At 47.6% G+C, this 20,898-nt stretch overlaps 1 protein-coding gene across 1 annotated transcript in view; it reads right to left on the bottom strand.

Moving 5' to 3' along the window:
• Window positions 1-20,898, bottom strand: part of LOC147101643 (uncharacterized) — a 147,438-nt gene that overhangs the window by 86,776 nt on the left and 39,764 nt on the right. Inside the window, 4 exon segments of the mRNA XM_085965137.1 lie at window positions 2,163-2,292; window positions 4,003-4,730; window positions 16,563-16,645; window positions 18,784-19,559. Of these exon segments, the coding sequence (XP_085821263.1) occupies window positions 2,163-2,292; window positions 4,003-4,730; window positions 16,563-16,645; window positions 18,784-19,559 (1,717 nt within the window).

Here is a 20,898-nt window from a genome sequence, read left to right as displayed (position 1 = left end):
TCGATAGAGTGGATAGGAAGGACCTATTTCCCCGAGCAGAGAGGTCAATAACCAGGGGGCAGAGATTTAAAGTAATTCGTAGAAGGATTAGAGGGGAGTTGAGGGGAACTTCTTTCACCCAGAGGGTGGTGGGGGTCTGGAACTCACTGCCTGAAAGGGTGGTAGAGGCAGAAACCCTCATCACATTTAAAAAGTACTTGGATGTGTGTTTGAAGTGCCGTAACCTGCAGGGCTACGGACCAAGAGCTGGACAGTGGGATTAGGCTGGAGAGCTCATTTTCGGCCAGCACAGACACGATGGGCCGAATGGCCTCCTTCTGTGCCGTAAATTTCCCTGATTCTACGATTCGGCAATGAGCGAGCAATGCTTTCCAAAGTTCCAAGCCTCTAAAATTCCAAACACAACAAACCAGGGGGGAAGAAATCGAAGCATAAATAGAACGGAGCTGCCTGGGTTTGTAAGCCACGTATGCAGCACAGACTGGAATTTGAACACCTCGCCTTTAAGAGCTGGGCAACTTTACATTTTGGTAGGAAGAATAGGGAGGTCACTTAGTACTTGGAGGGTGCGAGTCTGGGTGGGGTGGAGGAACAAAGGGATCTCGGAGTACAAATACACAAATCACTAAAAGTTGCAACACAGTTTAACAAGGCCATAAAAAATGCAAACCAAGCACTAGGGTTTATTTCTAGAGGGATAGAATTGAAAAGTAGGGGAGTTATGCTAAACCTGTATCGAACCTTGGTTAGACCACACTTGGAGTACTGCGTACAATTCTGGTTGCCATATTATAAAAAGTATATAGAGGCACTGGAGAGGGTGCAGAGAAGATTTACAAGGGTGATACCAGAAATGTGAGGGTATACGTATCAGGAAAAGATGAACAGGCTGTCGTTCCAAGTGGCAGGCGCTAAGGCAGGGGGCGCGACTCAATATCCAGACTGGGGCACTACCGGGGCGTCCCTAATTGGCCCTGGGCTTTCCTCTTTCTTTGCCTCTCCCAGGGGATTACATGGGGTGAGGGCGGGCGCAGGGGTGCGTGTGGGTGGTGAAAAGGTGTCTAATCATGATGATCCGGCCATCATAGTGTGGGGCAGGCTTGATGGACCAGTTGGTTTTTTCACTGCCTGTCAATTTTGTATGTCTGGTGAACCCAACCAAGAAGAGCCCAGTATATTTAATAGGCAACATCACACCCCGAGCACCCGAGAAGGGAGCTTCGACCGAGGCCTAAATCACAAGTAATGCCAGACATCTTTCATGTGCAGTGCTCATTAAACACACACCTCACGTTAAGTGGCCAGCTTCTATGTGTCGTTTTGAAACATTTATCGTTTCCTCTCTTTTGACAGAGTAAATAAGGAGAAACTGTTCCCAGTGGCAGGAGGGTCGGTGACCAGAGGACACCGATTTAAGGCGATTGGCAAAAGAGCCAGAGGCGACATGAGGAAACATTTTTTTACGCAGCGAGTTGTTGTGATCTGGAACGCGCTGCCTGAAAGGGCGGTGGAAGCAGATTCAATAGTAACTGTCAAAAGAGAATTAGATAAATTGTCGGTGCAGGCTTGATGGGCCGAAATGGCCTCTATCTGCACTGTGGGGTTTCTGTGATTCTGTGAAATACTTGAAAGGGAAAAAATTTGCAGGGCTGTGGGGAAAGAGCAGGGGAGTGGGATTAATTGGATAGCTCTTTCAAAGAGCCGGCACAATCATGATGGGCCGAATGGCCTCCTTCTGCGCTGTATCACTCTCTGATTCTATGATTCTTCAGTACCCCCTGCATGACACGCCATCCGCCACACATTGTGGCGTGTAAATATTCCAGTGATTCCTGGTGTTGGATTGCAAAAATAGGCCTGTGAATCAAAGCCTGAATCCTCTAGTCTTTAAATATATGAACCAAAGCTGTAGGGACGGCTGTAGCACTAGAAACCATTCAAAGGATGTTTAGCTTCACGTATTAGGAAATATATATCAAATGAACATGTAGCATTTAGGTAGCTGCGAAGCATGATGGGATACTTGACCATCATATTAACCAAGTACTGTAGGAATAACATATTTACTAGGCTCTCAGTCTAGAGTTTCTCCGAATTCGAATCTAACACTGGACACACCACTAGGCCGCGTGGCTTCAGTGACAGTCTCTATTGCACAGTACCTCCTGCCCGGAGACCTGTTCTCGGGTCGGGTGGCTTCGAAAGGCAGCTCATTTGTTCGGGCTCTCCTGGATGCTTGATGCTCCCCTTTGCTGAAGGCTCTCTGGACATCAGTGCAATTATTGGCTAACTCTGAGAACGAAGGTAGGAAGGGGGGGGGGGAAATGGATTAAACAACTTCAGACACTTCGAAGGGCAGAGTACAGCGAGTTTAACAATTGGCCCTCAAGGTACTTGGTGAAAAAATAACACTTTACAGTCGGTCCAGCTAAACACAACCTATCGCATTTCCCTCTGCTTCTCCTCTTGCACAATAGAGACACAGGAAGTCAAGGAGCCACCTGGATCTATCACTCCGGCGTGAGTTATAGAAAAACATAGAAACATCGAAAAATAGGAGCAGGAGTCGGCCATTCGGCCCTTCGAGCCTGCTCCGCCATTCAATATGATCATGGCTGATCCTCTATCTCAATACCATATTCCTGCTCTCTCCCCATACCCCTTGATGCCTTTTGTGTCTAGAAATCTATCTCTCCTTCTTAAATATATTCAGTGACTTGGCCTCCACAGCCTTCTGTGGTAGAGAATTCCACAGGTTCACCACCCCTCTGAGTGAAGACATTTCTCCTCATCTCAGTCCTAAATGTCCTACCCCGTATCCTGAGACTGTGACCCCTCGTTCTCGACCCCCCAGCCAGGGGAAACATCCTCCCTGCATCCAGTCTGTCAAGCCCAGTCAGAATTTTATATGTTTCAATGAGATCCCCTCTCATTCTTCTAAACTCTAGTGAATACAGGCCTAGTCGACTCAATCTCTCCTCATACGACAATCCTGCCATCCCAGGACAGTCCTGCCATCCCAGGAATCAGATTGGTGAACCGTCGCTGCACTCCCTCTATGGCATGTATATCCTTTCTTAGGTAAGGAGACAAAAAAAAATCATGAAAGCTGGATTGTTCACAAAACCCAATCCTCAATGGCCTCGCCCCTCCCCATCTCTGTAACCTCTTTCAGCCCCACAATCCCTCCCCGAGATCTCTGCGCTCCTCCAATTCTGGCCTCTTGTGTTTCCCTGATTTTAGTCGCTCCACCATTGGCGGCTGTGCCTTCAGCTGCCGAGACCCCAAGCTCTGGAATTCCCTCCCTAAACCTCTCCGCTTCTCTTTCCTCCTTTAAGACGCTCCTTAAGACCTACCTCTTTGACCAAGCTTTTGGTCACCTGCTCCTATATCTCCTTATCTGACTCGGTGTCAAATTCTGTTTGATAATCGCTCCTGTGAAGCACCCTGGGACGCTTCAATTCAATTCAATTCAATTCAATTTTATTTGTCATATATGCAGCAGACGTGTGTACTGCACAATGAAATGTTGATTTTTACGAGTCCTCCCAACTTGTTAAAGGGCGCTGTATAAATGTAAGTTGCTGTTGTTGCAATGTCCTTCAGGGAAGGGAACCTGCCACCCTTCTTCCACCCACATCCCGTCCCCACCAACCAGCCCACCCCCCAGGTAACCTGGTCTGGCCTACACGTGACTCCAGTCACACACGGTGTGATTGACTCTCAGTGCCCTCAGGAGTAGCCCAGCAAGTCACACAGTTGTGCAAACAATTGCCAGAAGGTGGCGGCCCACCTTCTCAGGGCAACTAGAGGACGGGCGATAAATGCCGGCCTTGCCAGCGACGCCCGTATCCCCTGAAGAAATTTCAAAACGAGGAATGAAATCGGACAGCTGCCCCTGCCCCCGCCCCCGTCCCCGTCCCCCGTCCCCCGTCCCCGCGCCAAAGAAGAGTAAGAAAGAACTGGGGAAAGTGGACTAAAATACAAAACATATTGTCCTACCTTTCTGTTCATCTGGCAGGATGTTGCCTGCCTCTCTGTGTCGCTCATTTTCTGTCAAAGGTTCAGCGTCACTCCATGGGAAGTCCTCACTCTGAGAAGAACTGCAAAGCAACTCGTCCATTAGTTCCTTAACCTCCAGCTCGGTTTTGTTCTCTGCCCCCTTGTCCATTAGTGCCTCACCTCCCTGTTGCTCTGCCCCGGTCTGAAGGGGGGTGGGCGAGATATTGAAGTCATTCGACGCTCTTGGTGGCGTGACGAGGCCAGTGCCTGGGACTCTTCGCCACTTCAGTCCGCGACTGTCAGTCAGCTGGGCGGTAGGGTCAGCTCGCGCGGAGCCACCCAGATCAGCCCACTTCCGCCCTGCGTCGCTGCCTTGGCCTCCGGGCCTTTTCAGAGACTCCGCCTCGACACCCAGCCTCTTGGCTTCATTCTCGATACGGCCGCTGAGGGCTGTGGCCATGGAGTGAAGGGCCTCGATACGCTGCTGCTTGCTCCTGTACCCAAAGCCCCCGTTGAAAGTGGCTTGACAGCTCGCTTCCCTCTCGCAGTTTGCCAGAGGTAAAGGCAGGAGTTGACAGACGGGTGGTGAAAGGGATCTTGGTGGGACAGACCACTCGGAAGAGCGAAGACACGGTCCGAGGTCTTTAAGTCTCAATGGGCTACTTTGACCGGACAGGTGACGATGGAATGGCCCCACGGCATAATTCAGCTCCTGCTGCCACGAACCACTGCGTAACAAAAGATATACTTTTACATTTTGCAATAAATGGCACAATGTTGTAGGAGAGCGTAGGCAAGGATTCAATTTCAGTGAGGGATCTATCATAGAATTGATATCACGTTACATTTTCCACTTGCGGGCAAGGCCAGAGCTAGGGGCCATCAATATAAGATAGTCACGAATAAATCCAATAGGGAATTCAGGAGAAACTTCTTTACCCAGAGAGTGGTGAGAATGTGGAACTCGCTACCACAGGGGGTGGTTGAGACGAATAGTATAGATGCATTTAAGAAGAAGCTGGATAAACACATGAGGGAGAAAGGAATAGAAGGATATGTTGATGGGGTTTACATAACATAAGAAATAGGAGCAGGAATAGGCCACACGGCCCCTCAAGCCTGCTCCGCCATTCAATAAGATCACGGCTGATCTTGGGCTCAAAGCCACTTCCCCGCCCGCTCCCCATAACCCTTCACTCCCTTATCTTGCAAAAATAAGAGGCTGGTGTGGAGCATCAACACCGGCATGGACCAGTTGGGGTGAATGGCCTGTTTCTGTGCTGTTAATACTTTTGATGAAGGTTGTGGTCGGTCTACTTTGTCGTGTTGGCTGTGGGTCCCGAGCAAACTCCCACAGGTTAGGCCCAAATGCTTCGCATCACATCAACGGAAAACCTATTCCTTTGAGGTTAGTTCCCTCTAAGTGAGTAAAGACACCGCTCGCTGTCGCACCGAGTCACACAGAGCAGGAAGGTCTCAGCTGCAATTCCCCATTCGACACCAAGTAGCCTGGTCTCTGTCAAATCAGCGGGCAAGGGTGCCTTATTTCCCCAGTCTAGGGAACGTGGGGTGGGAATACAGCCAAGGTTCCCACTGCTGATCTCCACCCAGTGACCCCGGTTAGAACATAGGAACAGGAGAGGGCCATTCAGCCCCTTGAGCCTGTTCCACCATTCAATTAGACCATGGATAATCTAAGAACATAAGAATTAGGAGCAGGAGTCGGCCATACGGCCTCTCGAGCCTGCTCCGCCAGTCAATAAGATCATGATCGATCATCGACCTCAACTCCACTTTCCCGCCTGATCCCCATATCCCTTGATTCGCCTAGAGTCCAAAAATCTATCGGTCTCAGCCTTGAATACACTCAACGATTCAGCACTCACAGCCCTCTGTGATAGAGAATTACAAAGATTCACCAGCCTCTGAGTGAAGAAATTTCTCACCTCAGTCCTAAATGGCCAACTCCTCATCCTGAGACTATGCCCCCTAGTTCTAGACTCTCCAGCCAGGGGAAACAGCCTCTCAGCATCTACCCTGTCTTGCCCACTCAGAATCTTATGTGCTTCATTCGCATCCAAACTCCATCTACCCGCTTTGCTTCTGTAACTCTTTAATACCCTTAGCTAACAAAAATCTATCAATCGTAGTTTTGAAATTTTCAATTGACCCCCAACCTCAACAGCATTTTGTGGGGGGTTTTTCAGATTTTTTTCGCCAGATCTTTCAGTGAAGAAGTGCTTCCCAACATCACCCCGGAACGGCCTGGCTCTAATTCTAAAGTTATGCCCCCTTGTTCTGGACTCCCCCCACCAGAGGAAATAGTTTTTCTCTATCTACCCCATCAACTCCTTTCATCATCTTAAACACAAAGTGTAAAAAAGTGTGTGGATTGGTCCTGAATGGGGGTAATTTTAACTTAAGGTGATGATGTGAAACGGATGATGTCGGATTGTCCGTCTGTTGTACATCCCCCCGCCCTCCAATGATCCGTTCCATTGAATTAACGAGCGGCCGAGCAGATTGCAGGCGTTTTACACCATCACCAAAAGTTCAATTGACCCCCAATGTGTGGCCCCCACGGTCAAAGAGCCTGACGAAACTCAGCACCATGGACGTACACGTGAAGAACGGCCACTTCGGTGAGATATTGGAGAACAGATGGCACCCATCAAACTGAACCCCAGCATGGGTCAGCACATCAGGATAGTCGAGGCAACAGGAGGGGTGTGGGGTGGGAGAGGAGGGGGTGAGCAATGAGGGGGATAGGTGGGGGTAGGAGGAAGTGGGTGAGGAAGGTAGAGTGTAGGGCGGGGTGGACGTAGGGGGAGTGAGGGGGTCGGAGGGGGTGAGGGGGTCGGAGGGACGATGCGATAGGGGTTGGGATGAGGAGGGGGTGAGGGGGTCGGAGGGGCAAGGGGGTCGGAGGGGGTGGGAGGGGCGATGCAATGGGGGTTAGGATGAGGAGTGGGTGAGAAGGGAGGGGCGATGCGATGGGGGTTGGGGTGAGGAGTGGGTGAGGAGGAAGGGGTGAGGAGGGGGTGAGGGTGGGAGGAGCGATGCAATGGAGGTTGGGGTGAGGAGGGGGTGAGGGGTGAGGGGGTCGGAGGGGGTCAGAGGGGTGATGCGATAGGGGTTGGGATGAGAAGGGAGTGAGGGGGTGGGAGGGGGTGAGAGGGGAGGGGCGATGCGATGGAGGCTGGGGTGAGGAGGTGGTGAGAGGGGCGATGCGATGGGGGTTGGGGTGAGGAGGGGGTGAGAGGGTGGGAGGAGCGATGCAATGGAGGTTGGGGTGAGGAGGGGGATGAGGGGTGAGGGGGTCAGAGGGGGTGGGAGACGGTCGAAGGGGCGATGCGATGAGGTGGTTGGGGTGAGGAGGGGGGTGAGGGGGTCGGAGGGGCTGGGAGGGGCGATGCAATGGAGGTTGGGGTGAGGAGGGGATGAGGGGTGAGGGGGTCGGAGGGGGTGGGAGGCGGTCGAAGGGGCGATGCGATGGGGGGGTTGGGGTGAGGAGGGGGTGAGAGGGGGTCGGAGGGGGCGAGGGGGTCGGAGGGGCGATGCAATGGGGGTTGGGGTGAGGGGGTCGATGGGGGAGGGGGTGAGGGGGTCGGAGGGAGTGGGAGGGGCGATGCGATGGGGGTGGTAGTGAGGAGGGGGTGATGCAAATGAAGCTACTGCAGAGCCAATTCTTCCGGCTGTGCGAGAAGCACTTTCCCACCTCGGGAGCCTGCACCCCGCTCATTGTCTCATGTTTCAATGTGTTGCGCTCTGAGGACTTAACCACAGTCCAAAGCAATTAGCTGCCACCGCTGAGTGATTCTCTACAAGAACTGTGCCGCACAGCACTGGAGCAACAAAAGGAGACCTCAATTAAAACAGAATTAAGTCGGACAACCCGATTTATTACCCAGTAAAGTAATTTGAAGTCTGTAATTGGCCGTCGACGGGCCATAACTTAACGCTTCACAAGGCAGGGAATCGGAGTATTTCAGGCATCAATCCAGACGGTTCACATGCCAGTGACATGGGCTCGTGAGCCACAGCATCTCTGAGCACAGCTGAGGATACAATCGCAAGCTGCCTTTTACACCGGGTTAAGTGCTGTACCCATGCCTCCCGCTCCCACTGCAGGGTTCTGGACAACAACCCGTATTAGCCCCCAATGTAAAATGTCAGCCTGTGGCTCAGTGGGCAGCACTCTTTAGGTGGGAGGGGTTGGGGTGAGCCAGGTGTGACTGGTTGCCTAATTGCAGCTGGGTGTTGGAGGAAGTTTTGTAAAAAGTTGGTGGAGGGTTTTGGGGTGTTGTTTTCAGGTTTTAGGGCCTTTTTGGCCCACAAAAAACAGCCAGATGGCTGCTGAGGGGTCCGGAGTGCCGGGCCCCTCAGAGGACAATATTCCTGAGAGGAATTTTATTAGGGAAGAAACTGTGGTGGGAAGGGGAAAAAAAAGGCCCAAAGATTTGGGCCGGGACCTCAGGAGGTTTGGTAAAGAAAATACGGTGGTGGTGCAATGTGAAGATAAGAAGATTCGAGCCTGGGATATAATCCAGGCAGTTCATGAGGACTGTGGTGAGGGATGCTGTTTTGCCTGCCGACCAAAACCAAATGTGGGATTTGAGGTGACGGTCAGTTGCCGTGAGGAGGTGGAAAAACTGCTGCTCAGTCTGAAAGTTGGGGAGAAATTTTTGGAGGTGACTCTGCTATATTCAGAGGAGGTGGTGGTTTCATTTTTGAACTTGCCTGTGTACATCGAGGACGAAGTGCTGAGCAAAAAGTTGGAGTCGTGGGACATTAAAATCTGTTCCGAAATAAAGGAGGTACTATCCGGGAACACGGGTAGCAGACGGAACCCGGTATGTAAAGGTGCGGATCCCAGAGGGGGTGAGGTCTTTGCCTTACAGTATGAAGTTCGAGACACTGGAAGGAGTACAATACTTTTGTGTGCTGCACGATAACCAAGTAAAGGTGTGTTACTATTGTCTGGGACATGACCATCTCGTGAGAAACTGTCCTGATTTGTATTGTTACAATTGCGGTGAGTCAGGACATATCGCGTGGAGCTGCAAGGCGGAGAGCTGTGGGGTGTGTCTTAAAGGCCCCGCCCGCTGTGAGTGTGTGGCAGAATGGAGCAAAATGAGTGATGAGGAGATGGGAGAAGGAGCAGGAGAGGAGTGTGGAACGGCCGGAGGTGCGGTGCAGTCGGAGGACACAGCCGGTAAAATGAAGGAAAAAGGAGCACAGGAAGAGGCAGAGGTTGGCAGAGCGGAGATCGCGATGGAGATGGCGGAAAACACGGCGAGTGCTATGGAGAGGAACAAAGACAGCAGCGGGCAGCAAGGGTCGAGTGCAGACTCGAGCCTTAGTGCAGTTTGGCTCCCCCTGGGGAGTCTGGTGTCTGCGGGGGGAGAGGAGGCAGGAGCGGGGTGTGTGGTGGAAGTGAGTGCTCCGGGGAAAAGCGGGGAGTCGGATATTTTGGTGAGCAGGAGGGGGCAGGGCGGGGAGAGGGTGCAAGAGGCAGGAGCCTTAAAGGGACAGCAGAATGGGATCGGCGAGATAGAGACGTCAGAAGGGAACAATTTAGGTGCGCCATTGTCCCATGGAGTGAGGGAACAAGGTGCAAGGGTCAGAGGTAGAGACGTGGTCGAAGGGGGCGGCACAGTAGGAGAAACTGCGATAGCAGGAAGACTCTCTATGGGAGATGAAGTATCTGACGGGGAGCGGGATTATGTATCTGATGGGGAGCAGGCACAGGTGGTTGCAGAAGAGCTTGAGTGTGAGGAATTAGAGGGGGACAGAGACATGGAAGTCGGGGATGGGGTGGCATCATGTGGAAAGGTTAGTGAGGGGCAGAAGGAGGGAGAAAGGGCAGCTCCTGGGCCCAAAGTTAAGGCAAGGAAGAGGCTGAAACAGCAGGGAAGGTTCAAACAGGAGGGGAAAAAGAGCCGGAGGCTGCAGGAAAAAGCAACAGCTGCCCGAAAAGTTGAGAAGGAGCATGAGAGGAGGGAAGAGCCAGAGATTAAATGATGGGGAGATTATCAGGCATACTTCCCTTCTTTGGAGCCATGATTACATTGGTCTCGATCAATGTGAACGGACTGAGGGGTGAGAAGAAATTGCAGCAGTTGTTGCAGGGTTTTAAAGGCACGGACTTGTTGTGTCTGCAAGAAACCTTTTGGGATGAGGATATTCTAGAAAGAGTTCAGAAGGTTTGGAAGGGAGAGGCGTTTGCAAGTTGTGCAAACAATAACCGTAGAGGGGTGGCTGTTTTGGTGAGTCCGTCCATAGAAGAGAATGTTGCCTTGGTGGACAAGGACACTGAGGGGAGATTTTTACGGCTAAGGGTAAAATTGGAGGGATTTAATTGTGATCTTTTTAATATCTATGCACCGAACGACCATTGCAAGCGTCGCGAGTTTTTTCGGGGGTTATTCACTGAAGTGGCAGAGGTGGAAAATCCTTGTATAGTGGGGGATTTTAATGTATTTTTATCTTGGATGGACATTTCAACCCAGATGACCTTTAAAGAGGATAACTCTAGAGGGATGATTATAAAAATGATGGCAAATTTAAATTTGAGAGACTTATGGAGGGACCGGAACCCCATAAAAAGGGAGTTCTCCAGGGCAGGTTGGGTGGGTGATGTTTTAAAACAGAGCCGAATAGATTTTGTGTTAATGCGGGAAGGGTTAAGTTCGGAGGTGATGGAGATTTATTATAAAAAAGTATTTTTTAGTGATCACTCGGCTTTGGTTCTTAGAATTAGGAACAGCAGAGTTAAGATCGGTTCAGGGGTGTGGATTTTAAACAATCAATACCTGAAGGAAAGTGCTTATAAAGAAGGGATTATAAATATAATAAAGAATGCTGGGAAGGAACTTTTGTTCTTGAAAGAAAGAAGAGTTTGGTGGGACAATTTCAAATATGAGGTAAAAGTTTTTTCGGTACGTTATGGGAAAAAGAGGGCGGCAGCTAACCGGCATCGAGAAGAGAATATAAACAAAAGGTTTACGGATGTCTGTAAAGCAGTTGACGGAGGGGATAAGGGAGCTGAGACTAAGTTCCGGGTGCTAAAGGAAGAGTGGGAATTATTGCAAGCTGAAAAATGCAAGGGGGCCATTCTCTGTGCAAAGGCTAGAGATGCATTGGAGGGCGAAAGATGCACTAGATATTTTCTAGAGCAAGAGAAGCTGCGACAGAGATTATCGTTAATTGAGGAGTTGAAGGTTGGGGAGAAGATCATTCATGAAAGTGAGGAGATTTTGGAGGCGGCTAGCAGCTTTTATCAAGAGCTATATACAAAAGACATTTCCAATTTGGAGATGGAGAGGGTTACTGCTTTTATTGAAAAGGGTTTAAAGGAGGATGAGAGAAGCATGTGTGACAAAGAAGTAGGATTAGCGGAAATAAAAATAGCAATAAGTGGAATGAAGGGGGGGAAAAGCCCAGGGTCCAATGGACTAAGTGCAGAATTTTATAAGGAATTTTTCGAGATTTTAAGTCCATTGCTCTTAGGAGTTTTTAAGGAAATTAAAACTGAGGGAAGCCTGGCCCCATCTATGAGGAGAGGTATCATAAGCTTAGCTTATAAAAATAAAGGAGATAGACGGGATCTGAAGAATTGGAGGCCCATCACACTATTAAATGTGGATTATAAGATCTTGGCGAGGGTTATGGCAAATCGTTTGAAGGAGGTGTTACCGGAGATAGTTTGGCCCTCTCAGTCCTATGGAGTCATAGGCCGGGACATCGCAGACTCTGTGGTCTCAATCCGAGATGCGATAGAACTCATGGAAGAGAGTGGGAGGGAGGCTTATGTATTAAAGATAGATCAAGAGAAAGCATTTGATAGGGTCTCTCATGAGTTTTTATTGAAGGTTTTGGAAGCATTTGGTTTCAAGGAAAATTTCATTCAGTGGATAAGGATTTTTCATTCAAACATATTTAGCTGTGTTAAATGTAATGGTTTTTTATCTAAGTATTTTCCGATACACAGATCAGTGAGACAGGGTTGTCCCCTATCCCCACTGCTGTACACATTGGTAGCAGAACCATTAGGTTACATGATGCGAAAGAAACAAGGTGTAGTTGGGATTGTGGTACCCAGTTCCGGGCTGGTGTCGGTGATACACCAATATGCAGATGACACAACCTTAACATTGAGAAATGGGGAGTCAGTGAGGAAAGCTATGGAGGTAGTGGAGGAATATTGTAGAGCTTCAGGAGCCAGAGTGAATTATAGTAAGTCCCAATGCCTGGTTGCAGGGAGGGGTTGGGGGAATGTCCCTTTAAGGTGGTGGAGGTTTTGGAAGTTCTGGGGGTGCATATGGGGTGCAAGAAAGACAGGGAAGAAGTGGATCGATTAAATTGGGAACCGAAGGTTATGAAAATTTAAAAGATTTTGGGAAGATGGGAAAGAAGGTGGTTGAAAGTGCAAGGAAGAGCGACAGTGGTGTCTGCTCTCCTGCTATCTAAGCTATGGTACTTATTGACGGTGGAGGATATTCCTGAGTGGGCAGAAAAGTCCATCCGAGAGGCTTGCGTGAGGTTTTTATGGGAAGGGAAACCAGCCTTGGTGGCTTACAATACCATCATTGGACGGAGAAATCAGGGAGGACTCAACTTCCCAGATATTGATTTGAAGAAAAAATCCTTTAGAATCAAATGGGTGAAGAGATTTCTTCAGAAGTCAAATTCAAGTTTTTGGAAGAGTTGTTTTGAGCATTTTTTAAAACAAAGTGGGATAGGAGGGCAGGGGATATTGTATATGGAATACAATAGTATGTTTTTGAAATCGATTAAGCTTCTCCCTAGGTTTTATAAGGGGGTTGTAGAGACTTGGGCTCAATTTTTAAAAAGTGTGCAGTTTATGCCCAAGGGGGCTGAGGAATGTTTAGAACAGCCCTTATTTTTGAACAGGTGGGTCAACATCGAAGGAGAGGTTTTATTTAATCAAGCTTTTATAAAAGCTGGGATTATAATCGGTGAAAGATGTATTATACGAGGTGATTCCAGGTTGGTTGCCGGAAGCGATAGTGAGGGACATGGTGTGGGAGGAGGATCAGGAGGTAGAAGGAAAAGCAATAGGAATCATGTATGAGAAGATTGTGAGGGCACTGCCACAGGATTGGATGGAAGAAATAAATGCGGAAATCTCCAAAGGAAGTAAAATGCGTCCTGCTTTTCCAAGCCTTGTACTGGAGAAAGGGGGAGAGTTAGTCCAATTTGACAACTGTAATACTCGAGATTTCTATGAGGTAGTCAGAGAATGGAGATTCAAGACACCTGCTGGTCAGGAGTTTTGGCAGAGTATATACCCACAGCTGGACTTCAACAGGATTTGGAAGGGAGTGTGGGCAAATTTTAAATGCCCAGAATGGATTGAACTGGATTTCAAATTGGCTCATAACTGGATTTTTACCATGACGGTCTTGTGCAAGATTGGACGAGTGGAAGCGGCAACTTGCCCAATGTGTGGGACACAGGATGAGACTCTGTCCCATTTACTGGTGTTATGTCCGCAGTTAAATGACTTTAAGTACAGTACTATGTTCGACAGTTGTGAGGAGCTTTTTTGCTGGGTGGGGACCGAACAGCGAGAATGGGAATCCCGTGGGACTCAATTTTGAGATGGGGATTGCAGGAGAGTCTGCCAGAGCGGCAATTAATTTAATGTTCAGTTTGGCTAGATTCGTGATTGTGCAAAGAAGGAATGCTCTGTTTTTTAAGGGAAGGAGAATCAATCTAAAAGAGTATTTTAAATATAAGCTAAAAGACCATTATAAGGCTCTGTGGATGTTTTATTCAGAAAGGAATTTAAGGACAGTATTTTACAACCAATTTTTAAAGTACAATCGATTAATATATGTTACAGGTGACAAATTAAACTTCAGGTTTTGATGTTAAAATGTGGTGGTGGAATGGCTGTGCAGGGCGGTGGAATTGATTTGTATCATACAATGTAATGATCACGATGTTGTAAATGTTCTTAATGTTCAATAAAGTATAATAAAAAAAATTTTTTTAAAGTGGGTAGCACCCTCGCCTCGGAGTCAGAAGGTTGTGGGTTCAAGTCCCACTCCAGAGACTTGAGCACAAAAATCTAGGCCGACGCTCCCAGTGCAGTGCTGAGGGAGTGCTGCACTGTCGAAGGTGTCGACTTTTGGATGAGACGTTAAACCGAGGCCCCGTCTGCTTTCTTAGGTGGACGTAAAAGATCCCATAGCCATTATTTTGAAGAAGGAGTTATCCCCGGCATCCTGGCCAATATTTATCCCTCAATCAACATCACTTATAAAAAACAGGTTATCTGGACAGTATCACATTGCTGTTTGTGGGAGCTTGCTGTGCGCAAATTGGCTGCCACGTTTCCTACATTACAACAGTGACTCCACTTCAAAGAAGTATTTCATTGGCTGGAAAGCGCTTTGGGACAGCCTGAGGTCGTGAACCGCACTATATAAATGCAAGTCTTTCTCTCTTTGGAAAGGCTAACTGAGCAAAAGTAATGCCACTATTATGCCACCATCACACTGTAGGTTTGGTTTAGAGCCCAGTCCCTACTGCCAGTGATGAAGATCCGGCAGACCAGAGCTATACGGCCAGCTGCACATCATTCTCTGGTCATTAAATATATTCAAGAAGGAGTTAGATATATTTCTTAAGGCTAAAGGGATCAAGGGATATGGGGAGAAGGCAGGGACAGGGTACTGAATTTGAATGATCAGCCATGATCTCATTAAGTGGCGGAGCAGGCTCGAGGGGCCGAATGGCCTACTCCTGCTCCTATCTTCTATGTTTCTACGCAAAGTGGAACCCCGTAGACCTGCGCTTAGTCTAATGCTTGCATAACCACAGGTGTACAGATGATGAAGAGCTAATTGGACGGTTAACAGGGTGAGAGGTGAAACACAAAAAAAAAATCCTGGATTGTCCTACCGATCCTCTGGGAACTTAACGTTTTTATCCATAGCGGTTGTAGTTTCACCGCTGAGACGCCAGCCCGGTGAGAGCTGATCCTCTGCAGAGGCTTCACGTTGCGTTACTAGAACACGATCTGGATGAACTCACTCCCGAATTACATTGCACCGTTTCTGTCACCGCAAAGCCAAACCGCTCCACATCAACGCAAACCGTGTCGCATAACAGGTCTGTTAGGGATTACCAGCAAGGAACATAGGAACAGGAGGAGGCCATTAAGCCCCTCAAGCCTGCTCCACCATTCAATTGGTTCCGTAACCCTTCATACCTTTACCCAACAAAAATCTATCAATCTCAGTTTTGAAATTTTCATTTGATCCCCAGTCTCAGCTGTCTCTTTTTTGGGGGAGATAGTTCTAGATTTCCATTACCTTGATGCACAAGCCCATCGTGTAGCCTAGCAACGCTCTAGTTGGGATTGCTGACAATGTAAGGATGGGTGTCAATATAGAGTTCAACAATTTCAGATCATAACCTCGGCCCCTATCACACATATATACACATTTATTATTTTTTTTTTTTATCCACACTTTTTGTTTGGCCCCCCCTTTTTTCTTCCCTCCCACATGGCAGCTGTCCTTCATTCTGCCAGCGCAATTCACACCTCATCCCGAGCCATCCTTTGTTCCTTAACCTGTCCTATTACCATCTCGTCTCGCCTTGAATATCTCTTATTGTCTCTCAATGTCTCTTAATCTCTCCAGCTTTCTATCCTATCACTGACCTTCCCTTTTGTTCTTCCATCCCCTCCCCCCTTTCCCAGCCCCTAACTTGCTTCACTATCTATTCCTTTTCCTGCTTTTTTCCAGTTCTGACGAAAGATCATCGACCTGAAACGTTGACTCTATTTCTCTCTCCACGGATGTTGCCTGGCCTGCTGAGTTTATCCAGCGTTTTCTGTTGTTATTTCGGATTTCCAGCATCCGCAGTATTTTGCTATCATAAGGATGGGTGGGATTCTGTGGTGAAGATTACCAAACTGAAAAATGACATTCTTCAATGCTGATGTGAAGCTGAATGACTATTTGTGAGGCTCAGTCCTGAAGGAATGGCCCAAAAAGTCTTGCCCTTAAAAAAAAAAAAAAAACACCAATAGATCCCAGACGTTTTCAAATTAAAATGATAAAGGGGTGAAATCACTCCAAGTACTTGCTCGGGAAGCAAACAACATCGATGGTGGTGCTTATGTAGGGGTCTTACACATGGGTGCCAGGAGCCCTCACGTTACTCATCTGTCGTGGCCACTCTTGGTGTGTGGACCTGGAAAGTGCATGTCGGCACTGCCGGGGATGAGACAGTCAAGCGCGATCCTATCGCCCTGCATCCAGACTCATCCCTAGCCAAGGTCACCGAGAAGATACCAGGAGCAGGAAAACCTGACCGTTTCCACCCAAGATCAAGACTGCTGGTTGGTCTGCTTCCTTGGTTGAGGTCAATTAATTTCAGCAACAGAACATGGATCAAAACCCTGGACCTTGCTGGTCTCTGTGACTGAGTCCTACACTGGGTGCTGTATTGACTCATTCGGAGAGCTGTTCAAACAGTTGTTTCTCAAATTGCGACTTGACGTTGACAAGCAGTACCTTTCCTCCAAGTCTTCAGGTCCCGTGCTGCCTTGTACTGGAGCCCGACCTCTAATCGCTTGAGCTGCACCCACTCTATTTTCCTATTAGAAAGAAGTGAGCAGATCAATAATACATTCATTTTGTTTATGAATTCCAGCATGAGGACAGACAGGACACCCAAACACTCTTGCTTTTAATACAACAATCTCAGCCAAGTTACAACAAATTCCAGAGTATAAATTGCATGTTACGGTTACTATTTCAATTAAAGCCACGTAGGTTGCACTAGTTAGGAAGGAACATAGGAACAAACTGGAGGAGGCCATTCAGCCCCTCGAGCCTGTTCCGCCATTCAATTGGATCACGGCTGATCTGTATCTTAACTCGATCTACCCACCTTGGTTCCCTAGCCCTTTGCCCAACAAAAATCTTTCAGTCTCAAGTCTTCAAATTTTCAGTTCAAAGTCACCCTTGTATTTAGAGGAAATAAGAGAAAGGTGCGGCTTTTATACCCAGTTTTACAGTAATTAAGACAGCTTGGCTTCCCTACAGCACACCCATGACCCATGGCACATGACCCATGACCATCCCGCCTGTTTAAACCACAGCTGACATATGCCGTACAATTGCAATTGCTGAAAGTTACACACTGGGAGAATGGCCAAAGAAATTAATCGACCGGTTTACACTGTGCAGGTTACAGGAAGGGTTCCCACTTGAAGTCCGAATCCTTGTCCTAATTATCAACCAACTGTGCTTATTACAACTTGCCCGTAATATTTCCTGTACCCTCAACTGTCATTCTACTCTATAATAACCGGTCAGCAACAGGTAGGACCATCATGCTCCACCATTTGGACTTCCGATCAGTTCCCCAAACTCTGGCCAATAAAGGCATAGCTTTCTTTAAAGGGTCATTGTTTCATGAATAACATAAGGACATAAGAAATAGGAGCAGGAGTCGGCCATTTGGCCCTTCGAGCCTGCTCCGTCATTCAGTAAGATCATGGCTGATCTTCTACCTCATCTCCACTTTCCCGCACTATCCCCATATCCCTTGATTCCCTTAATATCCAAAAATCTATCGATAAATGTTTGCCAAACTTGTCATCAGTAAACCAGCACACATCACAAAGACACAATAGATGTCAGAATCTATCACTGGGTCTTTTTCTCGCATTTTAATCGCATCTTCCATTGCAAGTAAAACAAAATGGTTTTGTAACACTTTTCAAGACAATAGGGCTCTTCGGGCTTCCCCGATTGTTAAAGCAGTAAATATAGGAACATGGGAACAGGAACAGCCCCTCGAGCCCATTCAATGAGATCATTTCCTGTTCTGTAACTTAACTCCATCTACCAGCTTTGGTTCCATAATCCTCAATATCCTTACCTAACAAAAATCTATCAATCTCAGTTTTGAAATTTTCAATTGACACTCCCCCAGCCTCAACAGCCTTTTTTAGGGGAATGAGTTCCAGATTTCCATTATTCTTTGTGTGAAGAATGGCTTGCTGACATCACCCCTGAACGGCCTGGCTCTAATTTGGAGGTTGTGCCCCCTTGTTCTGGACTCCTGCCACCAGAGGAAATAGTTTTTCTCTATTTAACCTATCAACTCCTTTGATCATCTTAAACACCTCAATTAGATCACCCCTTAATCTTCTATACTCAAGGGAATACAGACCAAGCTTATGCAACCTGTCCTTAATTGTTCAATAAAGAAAGACTTGCATTTCTATAGCGCCTTTCAGAACCTCAGGACATCCAAAAGCGCTTTCTTGGTGACTATCTTATATTGATGGCCTCTAGTTAAAAGAAAAGAGACCCAGCCTGTTCATCCTTTCATGATGGATATAACCTCGCATTTCTGGTATCATCCTTGTAAATCTTCTCTGCACCCTCTCCAGTGTCTCCATATCCTTTTTATAATATGGCAACCAGAACTGTACGCTGTACTCCAAGTGTGGTCTAACCAAGGTTCGATACAGGTTTAGCATAGCTTCCCTACTTTTCAATTCTATCCCTCTAGAAATAAACCCGAGTGCTTGGTTTGCTTTTTTTATGGCTTTATTAACCTGTGTGATTAGTTTTACGACAATTCGACGGCTCCGTGGTCACTTTTACCGAGACCTACTTTTGCGGCTCCCAGTTTGCGCCCTACGTTGACCGAGGAAAATTTTGGCCAAAATTGGATAATCGTATAATTGTGAAATGTTGTTTTAGGCCATGAACTCACTTGCTTAGCAGATTCTTCACAGCTAGCTTGGTGTACGAAGTGCTGAGCCTGCGATGTGCCCCTCTGTTTCCCTCTCCTTTTCTTCGAGAAAGCCTCTTTTTGTTTCCTGTAGACTTCCTGCAGTCTTTTCTTCTTCATCTCCATGGCTTGCTTTACTGACCGCTTCGCTTCGCGCTCCTTCCTCCTGCGCTCGACCAGCTGCCTGTTCATATACTCGCGGACCTCATCCGCGTTGTAACTGCGGGCCAATGGAGACCGCAGCCGCTCTTCGGTCCCTGCTCCTCCCTCCCCCTGGATTTTCTGGCCGGGATTGTTCAGGAATGGGCTGGAGGAACGCGCTCTGCTTTTTGGAGGTGAAAGACTTCTCTTGCTGCCAGGGCGTGATCCCAGTCTCGGGGTGCAATTTCTTGGAGAGCTGGCGCTACCAGGGCTTGGGCTACCTCGCTCGCCTTTATGAGATAAAAGGTGTTTGTATCCCTTAGGACTCGCAAGTCCCCTCTGACTATTTTCACTGCGCTCTCTTTCAAGGCTTGGGCTGCCAGTTCCCATCTTCCAAGTAGAGTTCTGCTTCTTTCCAATGTTCTTTTCAGATTGTAAACCATCTAAGATTCCGGTTACCCGCATGGTCTCCAAACCAGCCTGGTCAGGGTCCAACTGACCAGTTTTAACAGAAGTACAACAATGACCATCCTCGTTTGCAATATAGAGTCTTCTTCTGGGACTCTTTTCGAATGAAGTGGATCGTTCATGTTCCACTGGGTCTTTTGCTTGTTCATCTGTTTTATTAAACAAAAAAGTAATTAAAAAATGCTGGAAATTACACTGAGATAATGGATAATAAGCTGAAGGTATAAAGCAAGGGTATGGCACCTCTAGCAGGCCCAACATTGGAGAGAGGCAGGACAGAGCTGGGAGAGGGTATGGTTGGGTTTCGATGTTTCCATTACTGGAAAAAAATCATTTAATAACCAATTCTTGATCAAAAAATCCATTTTTAGTTTTAAAAACAGACTATTTATTACACATTTCTATACAGACTCCTCACGCCGAACTCTATACAGAGCTGGATCGAACTCACTCCCAAAATCCCTCCAATTAACATCCGCCCTAAGTGCTTTCAAAACCATACTAAAAACTTTACAACATTCTTCTCGGCCCATCCTTAACTCCATTCTATAAGAATATAAGAAATAGGAGCAAGAGCAGGCCCCATTTGGCCCCTCGAGTCTGCTCCGCCATTTAATGAGATCATGGCTGATCCGATTTGGCCTCAACTCTACTTTCCTGCCCACTCCCCATAACCCTCGACTCCCCTGTTGCTCAAAAAATCTGTCTATCTGCCTATGTGTGCGTTTCCCCCTCGCATGGCTTCCAATTCATTCTCTGGTAAATGCTCCGGAATGTATTAGCAGCCCTGTGTATAAGCAAGTTGCTACTGCTGAATGCTATCCCAGGGGTTCATACGGCATCAGAGACCTTGACAGCATAGCGGAGGTGGCTCATCTCATTAGGGGTAAGCCAATTAGGACAGAGATGAGGAGGAATTTCTTCACCCAGAGAGAGTGGTGAACCTGTGGAATTCTCTACCACAGAAGGCAGTTGAGGCCAATTCATTAAATATATTCAAGGAGGAATTAGATATATTTCTTAAGGCTAAAGGGATCAAGGGATATGGGGAGAAAGCAGGGACAGGGTACTGAGTTTGGATGATCAGCCATGATCTCATTGAATGGCAGAGCAGGCTCGAGGGGCCGAATGGCTTACTCCTGCTCCTATCTTCTACGTCTATCTTAACTCCAAGATTGAAGTCTGCAACTCACTCCTTGGTATCAAACAAAACCGATTACTCTGGAACCTCAGACATCCACTTTAAGGGAGGAGACTCCATAGCGAACAAATGAAACAGGTAGATAATCGCGAGCACCATTTTGGCACATCCGCACCCCAGGCACAGCCGAGAAGAGAATTACAATATTAATAATAAAAGAAACAAAAATACAGTTTTAGTCACCGAGAAAAGGAAGTAAAAATAGCAAAAAGAAGTTGTGCAATGAGGTGAAATCTAGAAAACCAGCCCACTGATTACCTGGCACTAATTGGCAGGCTCGCTCGAAT

This window comes from Somniosus microcephalus, chromosome 23 (genome assembly GCF_052327205.1).
Source record: "Somniosus microcephalus isolate GS21.2 chromosome 23, FLI_Smic_1.0, whole genome shotgun sequence".
Lineage (NCBI taxonomy): Eukaryota > Metazoa > Chordata > Chondrichthyes > Squaliformes > Somniosidae > Somniosus > Somniosus microcephalus.
The sequence above is the reverse complement of the archived record's forward strand: the minus strand, read 5'-3'. Positions and strand labels throughout refer to the sequence as shown.